Source organism: Cervus elaphus, chromosome 27 (assembly GCF_910594005.1).
Source record: "Cervus elaphus chromosome 27, mCerEla1.1, whole genome shotgun sequence".
Taxonomy (NCBI): Eukaryota; Metazoa; Chordata; class Mammalia; order Artiodactyla; family Cervidae; genus Cervus; species Cervus elaphus.
Window position 1 is genome coordinate 49,094,646 of NC_057841.1, and position 17,226 is coordinate 49,111,871.

Below are 17,226 nucleotides of genomic sequence, written 5' to 3' on the forward strand. Positions count from 1 at the left end.
AACCCATGTCTCCTGCCTCGACAGGTGGATTCATTACCACTGACCCACCTGGGAAACCCTAGTGTATGTTTTTAAGTAAATGATTGGCAAACTCTAGTAATACACTTACGACACACCCAACAATGGTCAGGTAAGGACAAGGCACCGCAATGCCAAGGTTGAAAAACATTGGAGGGTTCCCCTGGTGGTTCAGTGGCAAAGAGTCCACCTGCCAACGCAGGAGACAAGGGTTGGATCCCTGGTCCAAGAAGACCCCACGTGCCATGGAGCCGCTAACCCCGAGTGTCACAACTATTGAGCCTGTGCTCTAGAGCCAGGGGCCCACTGAAGCCCACACGCTGTAGAACCCATGCCCTGCAACAAGAAAAGCCACCACGGTGAGAGGACCCCGTACCACAACTGAGAGCAGCCCCCGAGCAGCAATGAAGACCAGGCACAACCAATAAACAAATAAAAATATTTTTATGAAAAGAAGAAAAATAGAAAAGCACTAGAGCAGAGGAGCATATGTGGCTTCCTAAACAGTAGCCATCAAGTTCTACTCAAAATGTCTGGAGCAAAAGAAGGAGAAATGGTCCCACTTAGAGGGGTGGAGGGTGGGGTTCAGAGGAAGTGACTGGAAGCAGGAATCTGAGAAGAAGGAAGAGAAATGGCCTCACGGGCTGAGGAGAAAGCATGTTCCAAAGAGAGAGGCAGAGAAAGAGGAAGGCCGGCAGCTCAGAGGAGGGAGAGGGAAGGCATGTGGATGAGATGTAGGGTTGTAGGTGCAGGACAGAGTGGACGGTGGGCAGATGGGGCGGGGAGAGGGAGCGTGTGTAGGAGTGGTGGGAGAAGGTGTTGAAAGATGCTGCTGAAACAGTCAACTGGAGCCCAGCCGTGGAGCAATTTTTGCCTGATACCCCAGAACTTGGCCCCATCCTGTGAGCAGCGGGAGCCATGGGAAGGTCTGCCCCAGAGCACATTCTCAGCTGCGCGTATTCACCAACATCAATCTTCGGGAACATCTATGAACTTCCGTGCTGGGAGTTTCAAGTTGTGCATGGCAATGCTACAAGGCAGAGATTTAGGAAGCAGACCAAATCCCGGATCTGTCACTTACCAGCTGTGTGACCTTGAACAGGTGCCTTAACTTGTGACTCAGTTTCCCTCTATTGTGAAATGGGAACAACTGTTCCATACTGTAGGGGTGCTGTGAAGACTAGAGGAGATGACATGGGTCAGGTGCCTAGAGAAAGCCTGACTTATAGAAAACACTCATAGTAGGAGGAGGGAAGAGTGAGTCAAGATCCTGGTAAATGGACACATGTTCACATCCTGGCTCCATCCTATGGATAATTTCTTCTCCCTGGGAAGTCAGCATCTACTCAAGGGCGCTTCCCCATCTCCTCTGGCGTCAGCAGAGCCCAGACTTCAGCCCAGAGGAGCGGAGAGCACTTTCAGGGGCAGGAGGAATGTTGTCTGAAGACACAACTGCTTCCCTCTTGACTGAAAGTCTCTAGGTCCACAGATGAGAACACCGACCCTCAGACAGAAAGTGAAATATTAGCTAATTTGCACCTCCCCTTTCTTCAGTCCTACCTGTGGTCTCAGCTCCACCCACTAAGATATCCCTCTGGATTTTGCCATCATCTTCATCCAAGGCCAGCCAGCGGTTAAGAGGAAAATCATATTTTCTTTTGTTCCCAATATCTTCAATGACAATCTGGGAAAGAGACAGTGAGAGGGAATGTTAAACGTCATGGAGGTCACACGCGGTGACCGAATCCATTCCTCCATCACTTGAGTGAACTCTAAGGATATGTTCTCATCTTCTTAGTGGCCCAAGGAGAGCTTATCACAAGGACACACCTGTTGTCAGGAAAACCTTGCAAAGCGCTAAGAGTCACACGGGCATGACTGAGAGTTACCTCCTTCTTGAATTACTGAGCTTTTATTCCCTCTTCTGTTGATGACCATTTAAAAATGCAATGCAAGAAACTTGGCAGGAGGTGCCCAGTGAGACTGGGGAGCCAGAACTGGAAGCTTGGATTTGCAGACAGCACCAAGATCATCATCTTCCTCACCTGTTGAAGCTTGGGATTCTGGCCTTCTTACTGAGAAGGAGAGTCCATGCAAAGGGAGCTAGAAGCCCTGATTCTGGCGCACTGAATCCTGGGATCTGGTGAGCTGGTCAGAAAATGTCAGCCACGGACAGTGACGGTAGGGGAACTGGGCGTTCACGAAGCCCCTGGGGAGACTCACACGTGAGCTAGGTTAGCAAGGCTGAGATAAATGTGTCTTCTCAAGCTCACCAAGATGCTGAGAGGCCCTCTCAAAATGTCCCAGAAACATCCAACTGAAAACTCACTCTAAGGTAATTGTGATTGTCAGTTGTGATCGTCAATAACCAGGTCGAGTCTTCCATCATAATGAGAAGGTAGACATACCTGGTGACAGACAGGGTGAGTGTTCCCAGGGCTGCCTGACAGAATAGGGCTGATTTTTAGTGAAAAACTCACTTCCTAAGATCAAAGTACCTGTAATGTGGAAACAGGGCACGTCTTGACCTACCTAAGGGCACCTCACCTAGTTCTAACCCAGTGTTCATTCAGGAAACTTCTGGGCTCACGACTGGCCTCCTGAGGATACTACCCACCAGGGGGCGGCAGTGGCCTGAGCCAGTGACCAGCCTTCTCTCCCCAAGTAAATTGGCATTCAAGCTCAGGTTTATAAATCAGTGCCTTGTAAGTTTGGTTGGTAAGAGTCACCCTTCAGAGCTTGCTGATTTTATCAAGTATCTGTACTTACAGAGGTGAATGCTTAATGACCACTGTGGTCTGTCCAGAGCAGGTTCTGCCACTGAAGAAAGTCTAGACTCTATCGATTCATCTATCTGTGCATTTCTCTGCTTTTGCTTTTATCTCCGAGGACTGGGGTTGGGGGAGATTGGGGAGCCAAGAATCTGGGCTATACCTCTTAACTGGCTTCATGCTGACTTTTACAAGGTTGGAAAAGCAAGGTGAAGAAAGAAAGGACTTAGCTTATCAGATAAGCTGTCAAGTCTACTCATAAATCTAGATGTACCGATTGACCATTTCTGTCTTCAAACGTTCACAGAATGGAGTGCCAGCCATGATTCCAAGAGCAAATGACAGCCACCCTCGCAGTTCACAGAGATGCCATCAATAAAGGGCCTTCTCCTGACCTGGTGTCTGATGGAAATTCCTGGCTTAATAAGCTTAGCTAATCTGAAAAACAGAATGTGTTGCCATTGAACATCTATATAGAGTAAAACTAGCTTGCACAGCTGAACCACAAAGGAAAGAGACAACATATGAATGAGTGTTTGAGTAACTGCCAAGACTTAAACACTGGTGTAGAAAGGATGAAAGCCTATGGATAGGTCTAGAAAACTTCCAGATATACTGAGTTGACCAAAAAATTTGTTCAGGTTTTTCCATCATGAACTTTTCGGCTAACACAATATATTGAAAAATGTAGACAATTATTTAGTCTGCAGGATGAGGCTAGAGGAAGCTGGCTCCCAGAGGGTAGAACATTTTGGAACATATCTGGTAGCAAGTGGTGAGCATGGTGGGAAGGAGTAGAGAAGTGAGATATAGAAGGAGCTGATGCCAGCACTTCCGCAGGAAGACTGTCCCCGAGATGGGGCTGACGGTTCTCCCAAAGGCGTTCTGGTCTCTGCTAATAAGGGTCCTGTGGCCCGGGACCCATGAGCCTGGTTGCTCAAGGGACATTACTGAGGGCCTCTCTGGAGAAGAACAAACAGCTTTCCCACTTCAGTTCATGAGTTGCCCAGACATGCCTGCGTTTCCATAACGTTCCTTTTAAGAATTCAAGACAGCTCAGGAGTGGTTTTTGCTAACAGAATGAAATGGTGGTGCTCCCTCCAGACCACTGTTGTTTTAGCAGAGACAACAGTAAAATAAGACTGTAAAGATAGAAGCAACCTTACCATGAATGATAAAGAAGCACACACATGAGTGTGTGTGAAAGACAGAAGCAATAACCTAATGGCAAACAAGAACCATTATCTCCTGGAGGAATATTCTCCACCTGCAGACAAGTCTACAGGCTGGGCTGACCTTCCAAGAAGCAAGTGGGAAACCAGGGGTCATGAGCCTTGGGAGGCGAGATGGCAGCTAGAGAAAGGGGTCTGTCCACGGCGGGGCCCACTCTGTCTTGCAAGAAGTTACAATGAAACCACCCATTACAAAAACCCAAAGGGGTTAGTGCTAAGTCACCTCAGTCGTGTCTAACTCTGTGTGACCCTGTGGACCCTAGCCCGCCAGGCTCCTCTGTCCATAGGATTCTCCAGGCAAGAATACTGGGGTGGGTTGCCATGCCCCCCTCCAGGGGATCTTCCCAACCCAGGGTTTGAACCCATGTCTCTTATGTCTCCTGCATTAGCAGGCACGTTCTTTACCACTAGCATGACCTGGGAAGCCCCACAAAGGATAAAAACGTGAAAGCCTGCAAGCGTAGTCACTCAGTTGTAACTGACTCTTTGTGATCCCTTGAACTGTAGCCCATCAGGCTCCTCTGTCCATGGAATTTTCTAGGCAAGAATACTGGAGTGGATTGCCATTCCCTTTTCCAGGGCATCTTCTCAACCCCAGGATCGAACCTGGGTCTCCCACATTGCAGACAGATTCTTTACCATCTGAGCCACAAAGGAAGCAAAGAGGATAAACCACCCACAAAAAATGGGGCGCCAAAGATGAAGCTGACAAGAAGGGTTTCTTTCTTTCTGGATCTTTCCAGACTGTTCACAGACACCCCTACACAACCCAGAGCCTAGGGGCCTGATTTCCTCCGGCCTGGGTTAGACATCTCAGTGCAAGCACATGGAGCTGGTCTTAGAGTCAGTACGTTGTAGGTGGATGTAGAGAGTCAACCATGACCCAGAGCAGCCCTCCTCCTTGACGTGGGAATAACATCCACCAACCTGACATAGCCTGGTTGGAGAAGAGGCCTGTTTTGGGCAGAAGAGATGAAACCTCCACACGCAGGGCAATCCAGGGAGACTGAAGGGTCTTCTTCCTCCTGCCCACATGCCAAGGTGCCTGAGATGCAGACAGTCTGGGTGATCCACAATGCTCCCTCTCTGCACCAGTCATGGAGCAGGAAATGAACATAAGACCTACCCGTGTTTCCAATTTTCTGTTTGAAAATGCACATCTGTTATCCAGTCAAGGTGACTTGCTTGACTCATAAGCAGCCATGCCACATTCCAAGAACCATTATTTTTTCTTTTTGTTTGCACTGGGTCTTAGCTGCAGCACTTGAGATCTTCATTTCCACACATGGACTCTCTAGTCGTGGCATGGGGGCTCTGGAGCACGTGGGCTAGTTGCCCCATGGTATATGGGATCTTTGTTCCCCAAACAGGGGTCAAACCTGCATCCTCTCCATTACAAGGCAGATTCTTAACCACTGGGCCACCAGAGCACTCCCTAAGATCCACTATTGAACTGTGGTTTACATCTCTAACTCTTAGATCATAGGGCAAGGGACAGGTAAGTTTTAGCACAGGAGAGAAAAAAAAAGATGAAGACTTTGGAGCTTATGAACCCACTTGGAAATAAATCTCAGCTTCCAGGGGTTAGTAAGGGAGACCTGGGCTCACGGAAGAAAGAGGGAATGGTCTACGAGAGAAATTGAAGTTCAGCAAAGGAAGAGGGGTTGGTGGCCTCCTGCTGCCCCCTGCGCCCTATGCCTCACTCATCACACTGCAGTACTGTGCCAATTGCTAGGTAACATACCACCAACGCGAGTAACTGCAGGCAACAGCATTTGAGTGGCATCACCTCCAACGCTCTGACCCCTTCCTCTACATTTCATTCCTCTCTTCTGAGCCCGTCCACGTACCCATTCCTTCATTACTGCCTCAGGCTGCCTCATTCAATAAAGACTTTCAGTGGCTTCTTCTGATCATGCCTGCAGTGGTCCTGCCCTCAGTTACCCCCTGACGTGCTTCAGTTCTCTGAGCCCTGTGCCCTGGCCCTGAGTTGTTCAGTATTCCGGGGCCACCTTCCAACTGCCCCTCATCTGTCCTCCTCCTCCCTGCCCTCCCTGGCAAAGCCCTGCCCGTGTTCATGGCCCAGATCCAACAGACCCTCCCTGGAGCCTCCTCTGACGCCCAGTCAGGCGCTACTCACCCCAACATTTGTTTGCACCTCATGAAAGATGCTTGCCTCATCCAGCTTTGTATTAAAGTTGGGGTGATTCTGTTTTCTGATTTATAAACCAGGACATTTGGATTGATCAACACTTGTAGGACCCTTAGGACAGAATGTTCATTCACTGAAAGCTGGACTTTCCCTAAAGTTTTGGGATATAAGGTTTCAGTAAGTAACCTGCTTTACAGTAAATAACCTACCTTACTGTAAGTATTCAGGAACTTGTCTTATCTCTTTTAGAGGCAGAACCATGTCCATTGTAACAGTCATTCATAACATAGGGCCTAGGATGTAATAGTCACTCAGTAAATGTTTGTTGAATGTCAAGTATAAATTGGTGACATGAGGCCACATTGAGTTCCTTGAGGTCCCTGAAATCTGCTCCATGAGTCTCTGTCTCCGCTTCCTGTCAGAGTCAGTGGTACTGGTTGAACTTAAGCTCCCTAAGGCATGTGGCAGGGGACCTACCCAATTCTGGATTTTCTAATGCATGGCCAGTGGAGAGAATCCAGACTTGGAGTCCAGAGGACTGGGAACAGGTCCCACCCCTGTCCCAAAGAGCTACAGGACCTTGGGCAAATCCTCTCCCGAAGCAGATGGGCCAAAGGCAACGCCCACTGGCAGTGTGATGTTCCATCTTGTGACTCTTGTTCTTTGGAGCTGGTGGTTGAGCTGAACTGATCATCTGAATTAATCACAACTGTTGGACTAAGCAGACGTGGGGACCCAAGCCATGTTCAAAGCCTGTGGGAGGGAGATGCCAGCCTCAGGGAAGGAATGAAGAACGGGGGGATGAGGAGCACACGTGGACAACTGACTAACGAAGAAGAGGAGGGAGGCGACCTATGAAGGCTGTCAGATTTATCCCTCCAAGCCCCTACACAGAAATACCAAAGGAGCAGTTGTCACGTGATGTCCAAGGCAATCAACCAGGCCACTTCTAGAATGGGAGCACTTGCTGTACAGTTGTCGAATGTGGAGATGATGGCAATCTCACGGCACTTTAACTGGTGTCTCTGTGGAGGTGAGGTGAGGAAGGGCAGTGTGGAGACCCAGTCTCCATGGGGAGGCAGGAGGCTAGGGCTGGCTACGCACTGTGTAGTCACAGTGATGAGAGGTAGCCTCTGATTTTCAGGTTGCACTCACTCTGCCTGGGACCTAAAATCCTCTTCTTCCTTCCTCACCAGAATTCCTCCTTCAAGAAAATACCTAGTAAATCCAGGTGTTCCGACCTACAAAATACTAGACTTATTTTTATGTCTTATTCCCAAGGAGTATTTCGGTTTGGCTTAAGTTAAAGGAACAGACTGTTAGGAGCTCTTCAGAAGCCAGTGAACATTTGGAGGCACACTTCCCTTGAGGACCTGCCTGCCAGGCCCTGAACTCACCCCTACACATAATACTGGCCCCAAAGAGAATAACCTACCTCACACTGAAAGTAGCCTGCTTGGCTTCTGGTTTAAAACAGTGTCTGAGGAGCAAACAGAAAGAAGAGAAAAAGAAGCAAAGGAAGGAAGGAGAGTGGGAAGAAGGAAAAATCGTTCTGAAGAATGAAAAGAAGAGCGGGAATCTGGAAAAGACTGAATAAAGGATAAAGAATACAAAAAAAGTATAAAGTATAATAAAGGATAAAGGATACAGAAAAAGAAGACAAGAAACTGTGCTTAATTGCTCAGTTGTGTCTGACTCTGTGTGACCCTGTGGACTGTAACCCACCAGGATCTTCCGTCCACAGGGATTCTCCAGTCAAGAATACTGGAGTGGGTTGCCATGCCCTCCTCCAGGGGATCTTCCCAACCCAGGGATCAAACTCAGGTCTCCTGCATTGCAGGCGGATTCATTACCATCTAAGCCACCAGGGAAGCCCTACAAGAAACTGATTTGCTTAATAGAATACAACAAAATACAGTCTTTATTAAATAGGAGTGAACATCTTTAAGGATAGGAGGGGCTGCAGCAAAAAGGCAGTAAGATGATATGAAAAGAGAACCAGATCACATGAGGAAACATATCAAGGAAAGCAAAACTGCGTAGCCGCAAATTCATCAGTGCTCTTACAATTCTGCATGACCTTTAAGTATTTCCTAGGAATTATTTGTAGGAAGTAATCATAAATGTGTGTGCAGATAAGCTATGAGAATGTCTGTCATAGCACAGTTTATTTCCTCAATAAGTTTGAGGGAAAAGATTGAAATGTTCAACAAACAGGAATTGGTTTAATATTTCATGGTATATCTGGGTAGTGAAGTATTATAGTCATTAAAAACTGCATTGTGAAATATCAATATTATTCTATTTAAATAGCATGAGGAAGTATGTATATTACACTTGAAAATGAAGACAAAGCAGTTTGTAAGACATTGTGCTTATTATGACCCCATTATTTTAAATGACATATGTGTATTAGTTCACAGAAAAATGCCTGGAGGATAGGTATGAAAACATTAACATTGGTTACCTTTGGGTGGTGAAATTATGGTGGTTCAGATTATTTCATTTTTGCTTATTTGTATTTCCTAAACTTTTAACAATGAATATATATATTACTTTTGTGAGAAGAAAAAATAATTTGAAGAAATATTCAAAACTAAAATGCATATTAATAGGAGAAAGAAATGGAACTGGTGGTATGAAAAAGCAAGTCAATAATAGGTGGGAGGGAATTTGACAAGTTCTTATGGAATGCAAAGAAAATAGAGATGAAAGAATAAAAGGGAAGCTGAGAGCTTTTGAAAACAGAGAGTGGAGATCCAGTAAATGGATAATTGTTTCCTGAAGAAGAGATCAGAATAAAGCCAGCCAAGAAAGAATCTAGTATATTTTCTGACCTCTTAGTATATTTACTAGATCTCTTTTCTGAGCTGTAAACAAACAAACAAAAAATATCCTAGGCATCATATAAAAGACTTACGTTATAGAGAAGTTAAAAAGGATTCCCTGGTGCCTCAGACAATAAAGAGTCTGCCTGCAATGCGGGAGACCCAAGTTCGATCCCTGGGTCAGGAAGATCCCCTGGAGAAGGAAATGGCAACCCACTCCAATATTCTTGCCTGGGACATGCCATGGACAGAGGAGCCTGGCAGGCTATAGTCCATGGGATCCCAAAGAGTCGGACACAACTGAGAGACTTCACTTATCTTTTAAAAACAAAGGAAGGAGGGAAGGAAGGGAAGGGAAGGGAGAGGGGGTGGGGGGAGATGAATGAACTAACAAAGACCTTACTCCTAGACATTATCTGGCAAGAATTTTAAATTATAAATAAAAAGAAAAAATCCTACAAGCATCCTAGCTGAAACAAACACCCCACAAAAGAGGCTGTCCAGAAAGAAACAAAAGTCTGTGCGACTTCCATATCGAATTTCAAAAGGTAATGGAACAAGATTTTCAGCGTTTGAAAGGAAAAGTGTTCTTACCCTGTATCTCACACGTTGTTGTGCTGCCCTTTCCTTTGAGCATGAAGATGACAAAAGGACATGTTTCAAAGGAAAGCACAAGGGATTAGGGTCCAGGTGACCAAGGAGGAACCTGACCTCACGAGGTACAGCTGAACGACTATGTCAAGGTCACCCTCAGGCCCTTGGGTGCACTTTGCAGCTCCCTCAGCTACTCCTGCGTTTTCACTTTGACAATCTTCTTTCCCAGGATGAAGGGACTCATCAAGGTATCTCTCTGTGCCCCATTCTGGCTGAGGTCATAAAGCACACTGCCTCCTCTGTGCTGAGGACACACTTCTGCCTGGACATTGGCTCTCTAGGTTCTGGATTCCTGCCCCCTTTCTTCTCCAATCCAAGCAGCAGCTCCACTTAACCTGCGGGAACCCTATTCAGCATCAGGCTGGCTGCTCTTACAGCCAGGAAGCCCCCTCTTTCCAAAAGAAACTTGGCCATTCCTTGCTTTGCTGATTCAGCACCCTGTCCCATGCCAAGAGCTGGGGAGGTGCCCTCAAGGAAATTTCAGGCTAGTTATGGAGAGACATGTGGCAGACACGCAAGGATTCTTACTCAACACCCTTTCCAATCACCTTCTTAGCCTACTTCTGCCATAACGGCTGGAAAACCTACTTGAAGTCCCAATTTCCAGTACAGTTAGGGTCGCCCATGACACATGCAGAGGTTCCAAACAGGGTTATGTTTCTCTCAAAATAAGGCAAGGCATGCCACCAAAAAAAAGTCCTTCCCCTTTGGTCTTCTCTTTTTTTCCTGCCTGGAACACAGATAAGATGCCTAGAGGTTCAACAGCCAACATGTGATCGTGAGACAAGTTGGAGAATGAAAGCCACTGTGCTGAGGATGGTGACCCAGCGAGAGAGCAGGTCTCAGAAAGCTGCTGCACCAGCCCTGAGCTGGCCACATCTGGATTTCACGTGAGATGAGAAAAATAAGCCCTTGATTGCACCTCAATTTCTGATCTTTGCAGCCAAGCACATTCCTAACTGCCACAGCATGGTATACGAAATTAAGGAGTAACAAAACCTCAACTATTCAGACAGCCTCATTCTCAGTAGTCAGATTATTATAAATCCAAGAGTGTTATGTTTTTAAGCAGTAAGACCTTTTCAAAATATTTTTCAAAATACGTCACACATCCATTTTTTCCTATCATTCTATGATGAGCTGAAAGATGTGGATAGCCTCATGACTAAGGAAAACACATGCAAAGGCTGGTAGCCAATTTTCTAAATGACCTCAGACTTCCATGATCGTTCAATATTCTTTTGACTTTTTCTGTCTTCTCTGTCTCTCCACTGCAGTTCTCAATAATCCCACCAATTTCAGTGTCTCTTTTTACCTCTAATATTCTGCTATATAGATTTAAAATTACGAGTAGCAATTTGCTAGAAGGGATTATAAGCAAGCATTAGACTGAGTGAGAATCTGAGGGGTCTTGCTTTCAAAGTCAGGGCAGGGTAAGGTAGTACCTGGGGCATGAGCTCTTCTTGTGAAATTTAAGCCAGATAGATCTCAGCTTCTCAGAAGCCTTTTTGTTTTCTTCTTGACTCTTAACTTTGTCCTGGTTAGGTAAAATTATGAGGACCTGAGATCCAGAAGTTTGAGGTACAAAGCAATGACCCAAGATAAGTTACAAGGTAGCTTATGATTAAGGTGAAATGAATGCTACAAGCCAGCAGGGTTATAGACACTCGTGGGAGGGAGAGGTTCTGGTGGTCAGAGTCAGGGAAGGCTTAGTGACAGAGCCCTGCAGGAGGATCAGACCCTGGATGGGTGCAGATGAGAGAAGCGGTCCTTCTGGGAAGGTGATAGATAACACAGGCAAAGCCTGGGAGGCTGTGGGGAGAGCAGCATGGCTGACCGGGGGCTTAGGTAGAAGGGTGGAGGCTGATGGACCTAAGGAGGGAATCTAGGTCTGAAGTACAGCCTCTGAGGAGCCAGAACTCCCCCTTCCCAGGCCAAGGGACTGCAAACAGGCAGCTGAACCCACCTTGGACAGGAACCAGCCTGCAGACGCCCCCTTGTTGTTGTGGCCAACATTGATCTTTATGAGCTGCCCCAGATCGGGGGCATCCAACATGAACTTGTCTTCAGCCCCCTTTTCAAAGTTGTCCTTTTCATTCTCCAGCCTACGCTCACCTGTATGCACAGACACACAAGAAAGTTATTTGTATGAAGGAGACCAGAGGAGGAGAGAGAACCGGCTCCAAACTTTAATGGGCCGCCCACTGCAGAATGGTCTCAAAAGTCACCATGTGGGCGGCTGTGGGTGGGGACAGGCAGTATGTGGACACTCTCTGTACTCCACTCGATTTGGCTGTGAACCTAAAACTACTCTAAAGAATAGAGTTTATTAATTTTTTTAAAAGGGTAGCTTCACCCCGAGATCTACAGACTCCTTAAATCCCTCCAGCTGCCAGTCAAGGCCGAGGCTCACCTTGCGTGTGGCCTGTGCCCAGGACCCATAACTGGGTTTCTGAGTTCTGCCTTAGCCTGGCTCCCCACCCTAGCAAACCCATCTGCACCCCAGCCCCTGGACCTGAGGCCTTGCCTTGGTTTACCTGAACAAGGAGCACAACCATGGTCATTGGTCCACGGGCTGTGGCTGGGACCCTAACATCAGCCAGCAGGCTGCCTTAGGCTTGACTCCTCTGGAAAACGGCAGTGAGAACTATCACCAGACTCTGCTGCGTGTTTAACTTTTTCTTTTCCCCCTCACTTGCTCCTTCTCACAATCTAAGAGGGAAGTATTATTAACTCTGTCTTGCAGATGATGAAACTGAAACTTGGAGAAGTGAAACAACTTGCCAGAAGTCACACAGGTATTAAGCACATAGTTAGGGCTTGAGCTAACCTGTTCCTTCTAGTTTTGAGTTTTCCATGATCACCTTCCCAAGTCTACCAGTCATGTTAACCCTTACAAGCCCATTTAAGCACCAGATTTTTGCTTCTCCATCCTGTTTTCTTTCTTTTCCAGAAGTTGATTCCTTAAATTTTTCTAAATTTTAGATTGCCACAACTCACACATATAGAAAATATTAGACATTCATGTACTCCCCACTCAGATATAAGAGGTATAACAGATATTAACATTTTGTGTAATTAACATAGGCCTTTCTCTTTTTTAAAGGAAATTAAACACAACAGGTAGGTCTAAAGCCTCATGGCCCATCCCTTCACCTGCCACACCCTGCCACAAGCAAACATATCATCAACTGGCATCCATTATTTTCATGAATTTTTGTTTGTGCATGTATGTATCCATAAAGAACATATGCTATTTTTGCATGTTTTAGAATGTTACATGAATAACATCACAGTGAACATCGTTCTGTCTTGACAAGTTCCTTGTCTGTACTGTAGGAATGATAAGGACTCCACCTCATAGGAGCTGTTTCGAGGATTAACTGAATGAAGGTGTGCAAAGCCCTTAGGGTAGTGCCCGGAGTGTGGCAGGTAGGTGCCATGTTAGGAGCTGGGATTCTTACTGTTGCTCGTGTTACCATCATCCTATCCTCACACACCCTTGTGCAACTTACTTTTCTTAAGAATATCACTCCTTGAGATTATTCTGTTGATGCTAGTAACCGAATTCATCCAACTGCTGTATAACAGTCATTGAATGAAGAAAACACACTTCTGTGTTCATTCTTTCACATTTGGGTTGTTTCTATTTGATTGCTATTGTAAATAGCACTGAAATGGACTCTCTAGTACTAAACTTCTGCCGTACATTTGTAAGAACTGATCTGACTGGACATCTACAGAGTTTCTGGATATTGAGATGTGCTCATCTTCAGTGTATTAGCTATTGCAAAAGCACCTTCAGAGATGGTTGTATTACATCAGTTATCACCAGCAGCCCTTGAGGGTTCCCATTCCCCGTAATCATTGTTAACATATGTATTTAAACCTCTGTTTCATGTGTGGACAATGGTGTCTAATTACGGTTTTAGTTTGCATTCCTTTCACTATTTGAAAAGATTGAAAGATGTTCATATATATACATATATTTTGAGATTGGTTCATATATATATTGGCCATTCAGGCTTTGCTTGTCCATAATTTTTCTGTTCATTTACTTTATTATATTTTTCTATTGTCTTTCCTTTGTCTGTGGTCTTTCCTTTTCTTTGTCTTTGTCTATTGTTTTTGTCCGTCCTTTTTTCATACAGACATTTTCTTGTTTTAATGGACTTTATCAATATTTCCTTTTCTTGTTTGTACTTTTCCTGAATTGTTCAAGAAACTCTATCCTAAACTGAGATTTTTAAAAGACACACTCTTAAAGTTTCTTCTAAAAAGTCATAGTTTGCTTTTTCACATTTAAATCTCTAGCGCATCTGGAACTTATTTTTGTGTGTGGTGAAAGGTAAAAAGATTGACTTTTATCTTTCCTCATATGGCTAGACAACTGTTTTAACACCAGTAATTTAATATTTCATCCTTTCTGCTCAGATTTATAATGACACTGTCTGTGTATTTCTAGACTCTTTATTCTATTGGTTTATTTGTTTATCCTTCTATACATATCACATTGTTATAGTTTTTGGAGATTTGAATATTTTAGCATTTGGAGGGCAAATATCTTCATATTATTAATATTGTCAATATTATTTTCATTATTCAAAATTGTCCTGGCAACACTTAGCCCTTGTGGACATGAATTTAATAGCAGTTTAAGCCATGGAATATTGCCTTTTGGGAATTTGACTGAAACTGCATTGCATTTATAGAATAACTTGAGAAATTTGGACATCTTACTGAGTTTAAGTCTTTTCTCATCCCTAAGTATAATATATTTTTCCATTTTTTTAGGTATTCTTGCATGTTATTAAGTAGAAATTTTTATTTTTTCCAGAGTTTTTATTAGATACCAAATTGCTAGTATAAATCACATATTTTTAAATAATATGTTTGCTTACTGTTTTTATTAATATTTTTGTATTAATTATATCCAGAACCTTTATTAAACTTTCTCATGGTTCTAATGATTTTTTAAATTCTCTTGGATTTTATAGGTGATCATTAATTTTTTTGAAAATTAAATGTTTCTAAATGGGGTAAAAGGTTTGAGTTTCTTCTGATTTTATTGATTTATGATCAAAGAATGTTGTCTCTCTGTTATTGATTCATTTGCATTTGTCTTTATGCAATTGAAAAGAATGTATATTCTCTACCCACTGGATTTAGGAATCTACATACTTTCATCAGACCAAGGTTATTAACCATTGTTAAAATCTGCAACCATACTAAATTTTTATCTATTTGACTTATCAATTACTGAGAGTGTTGTATTAAAATCTCCCACTATGATTATGTACTTGTCAAGTTTCTCCAAGAATTTTATTACTTTTTGCTTCACATGTATTGAAAATATGTTGCTAAATCTATACAAGTTCAGAATTATCCTATCTTCCAGGTTAATTGCTCTTTTTGTCATTCTGATACTTATTTCTAATGAAGTGTTTTGTCTGAAAGTTTAATTTGATGGGTATTAATATAGCTACACCAGCTTCTTTCCTGTAGACGGTATGTTCTTGGTATACTTTCATTTTATGTATTCTCAGAAATTTGTGTCTCATATATTTAAGCTGGATTTTATTTCTTTTAATTTAATATGAGAACATTTATTCTTTAGTGGATGAATTTAGTTTATTTCTATTTATTGTATTATTTACACATTTATCTTACTTTTTGCCATTAGCATGCTTTTTCTTTCTTCATTTCCTGACTTCTATTGGATTGATTGAGTCTTTATCCCCTTTTATTTCCTCTCCTAGTTTAGAACTTATGCATTTCTCTTTGGGGTGCTTAGTTTTACAATTTTAATATGCATACTTGATGTATCAAAGTCTAAAGTTAATTATTCTTTGAAGTTAGTGAATGGACAGCAACCAAGATATGCTTTAATTCTTATTATCTCCTTTCTTTCTCAAATATCACTGTGTTTTAGTGTTTAGGGTCCACATCCACATTTTCTCATGTCTTGATAATAGTTATTATTAATAGTATCATTTTGTACAGTTATTGCTTCCTTAAATTTGTTACATAATTATCATTTTTTGGCTCACCTTTATTTCTTAGATCTCACACACTTCTTCTGGGTACAATTTTCTTTTTCTTAAAGTATATTCTTCAGGAGTTTAAGCATGAGTCTATGAAAAACTCATGTTTAAGCATGTGTCTATGAGTGGTAAGTCTTATTTCTCTTTGTTTGCTTGGAAATCCATTAATTTTGCCCTCATTCTGGAATAGTTGAGTATAGAATTCTAGGTTTGGCTACACCATACAGCTTGTGGGATTGTAAGAAATCTTAGTTCCTTGACCAGGGATTGAACCCAGGCCCTCAGCAGTAAGGGCATGGAGTCCTAACTACTGGACCCCAGGGAATTCCCAGAGGATTGAAAATATTATCCCATGAACTTATATCCTCAATAGGCTGCTGATAGGAATTTGATATCAATCTAATTGTCTTTATAGAAGATAATCCACCAAATCTGGTTACTTTTAAGATCTTTCTCTTGACCTTTGGGGTCACCATAACGTATCTAAATGAAGATCTGTTCTTATTTATTCTGGTCAGTGTCTTTTGTTACTTTAATCTGAAGATTCATATCTTTGCTTAATTCTGAAAAAATCATGATCAGCCATTATCTCTTCAAATATTTCCTCTCACCTATTCTGTGTATTCTGTTTCTGAAACTCCTGTTCAGCACGTCAAGGCGTATTCCCTCCTCCACATCTCATGACCTCTTACTGGTATTTTTCCAACCTTTTATGTCTCTGACACATCTGTATATTTTGTTTATATTTTTCTACAGTTCGCTAATTATCTATTCAACAATTTCTAATTGTGTTGTTTAACCCATCCACTAAGTGTTTATATTTAGTAACTGTATTTTCAGTTCCTGTATTTTTGCTTCCTATATTGGTCATGGGGGCTTCCCATGTGGCTCAAGGTAAAGAATCTGCCTGCCAATGCAGTCTACAGTCCGTGGGATCACAAGAGTTGGACATGACTTAGCAACTAAACCACTGGCATGGAACAAATTTTCTCTACCTGAGGGGTAGAGTTCCCAAGTCACATTTGCAGTGTAAAATGACACCTCAAGCCCACCTATATATAAGCCTAAGTTATCAATTCCCCAGCAATTGTCTTTTTAATATACAGTTCTTACAGAGATATGCTTACTGTACTGAGGAGCAATTTTTTTTTCCTAGTCTATTGTTTCACTGAAGATGTTCCTGTGAACTTCTAGGGATCCTGGCTCTTTTGTATATTTTGCCTCATACAGAGCCAGAATATAATTTCTGACCCCAAATGTGTATGGAAATTTATCCTATAGATTGTTAAACATGAAGGTTTCCTTCTTCCAAGATTCAGAGCATCCATTTGTAGCTAATATTTTGGTTTTAAATTCTCTCATTTCTGACACTTGGAGATTTCTCTTTTTTTTCTTATAATTCCAGCAATGCATTTTAAATTATTTAATAGATTATGTCCAAAATTCGTGTCTCTGAAGCTTTTCTGATTCCTATAGTATTCCTTTAAATTGGCAGAAGCAGGAGCGAACCACCTGTCTCAGTAGTTC

General features: G+C 43.0%; 1 protein-coding gene across 2 annotated transcripts in view; it reads right to left on the reverse strand.

Moving 5' to 3' along the window:
- Positions 1-17,226, reverse strand: part of LOXHD1 (lipoxygenase homology PLAT domains 1) — a 193,689-nt gene that overhangs the window by 137,115 nt on the left and 39,348 nt on the right. For both annotated transcript variants that reach the window (XM_043889514.1, XM_043889513.1), the window contains exons 6-7: positions 11,622-11,770; positions 1,579-1,702 (exon numbers count right to left, since the gene is read on the reverse strand). In XM_043889514.1, the coding sequence (XP_043745449.1) occupies positions 1,579-1,702; positions 11,622-11,770 (273 nt within the window). The remainder of the gene's footprint in view (positions 1-1,578; positions 1,703-11,621; positions 11,771-17,226) is intronic.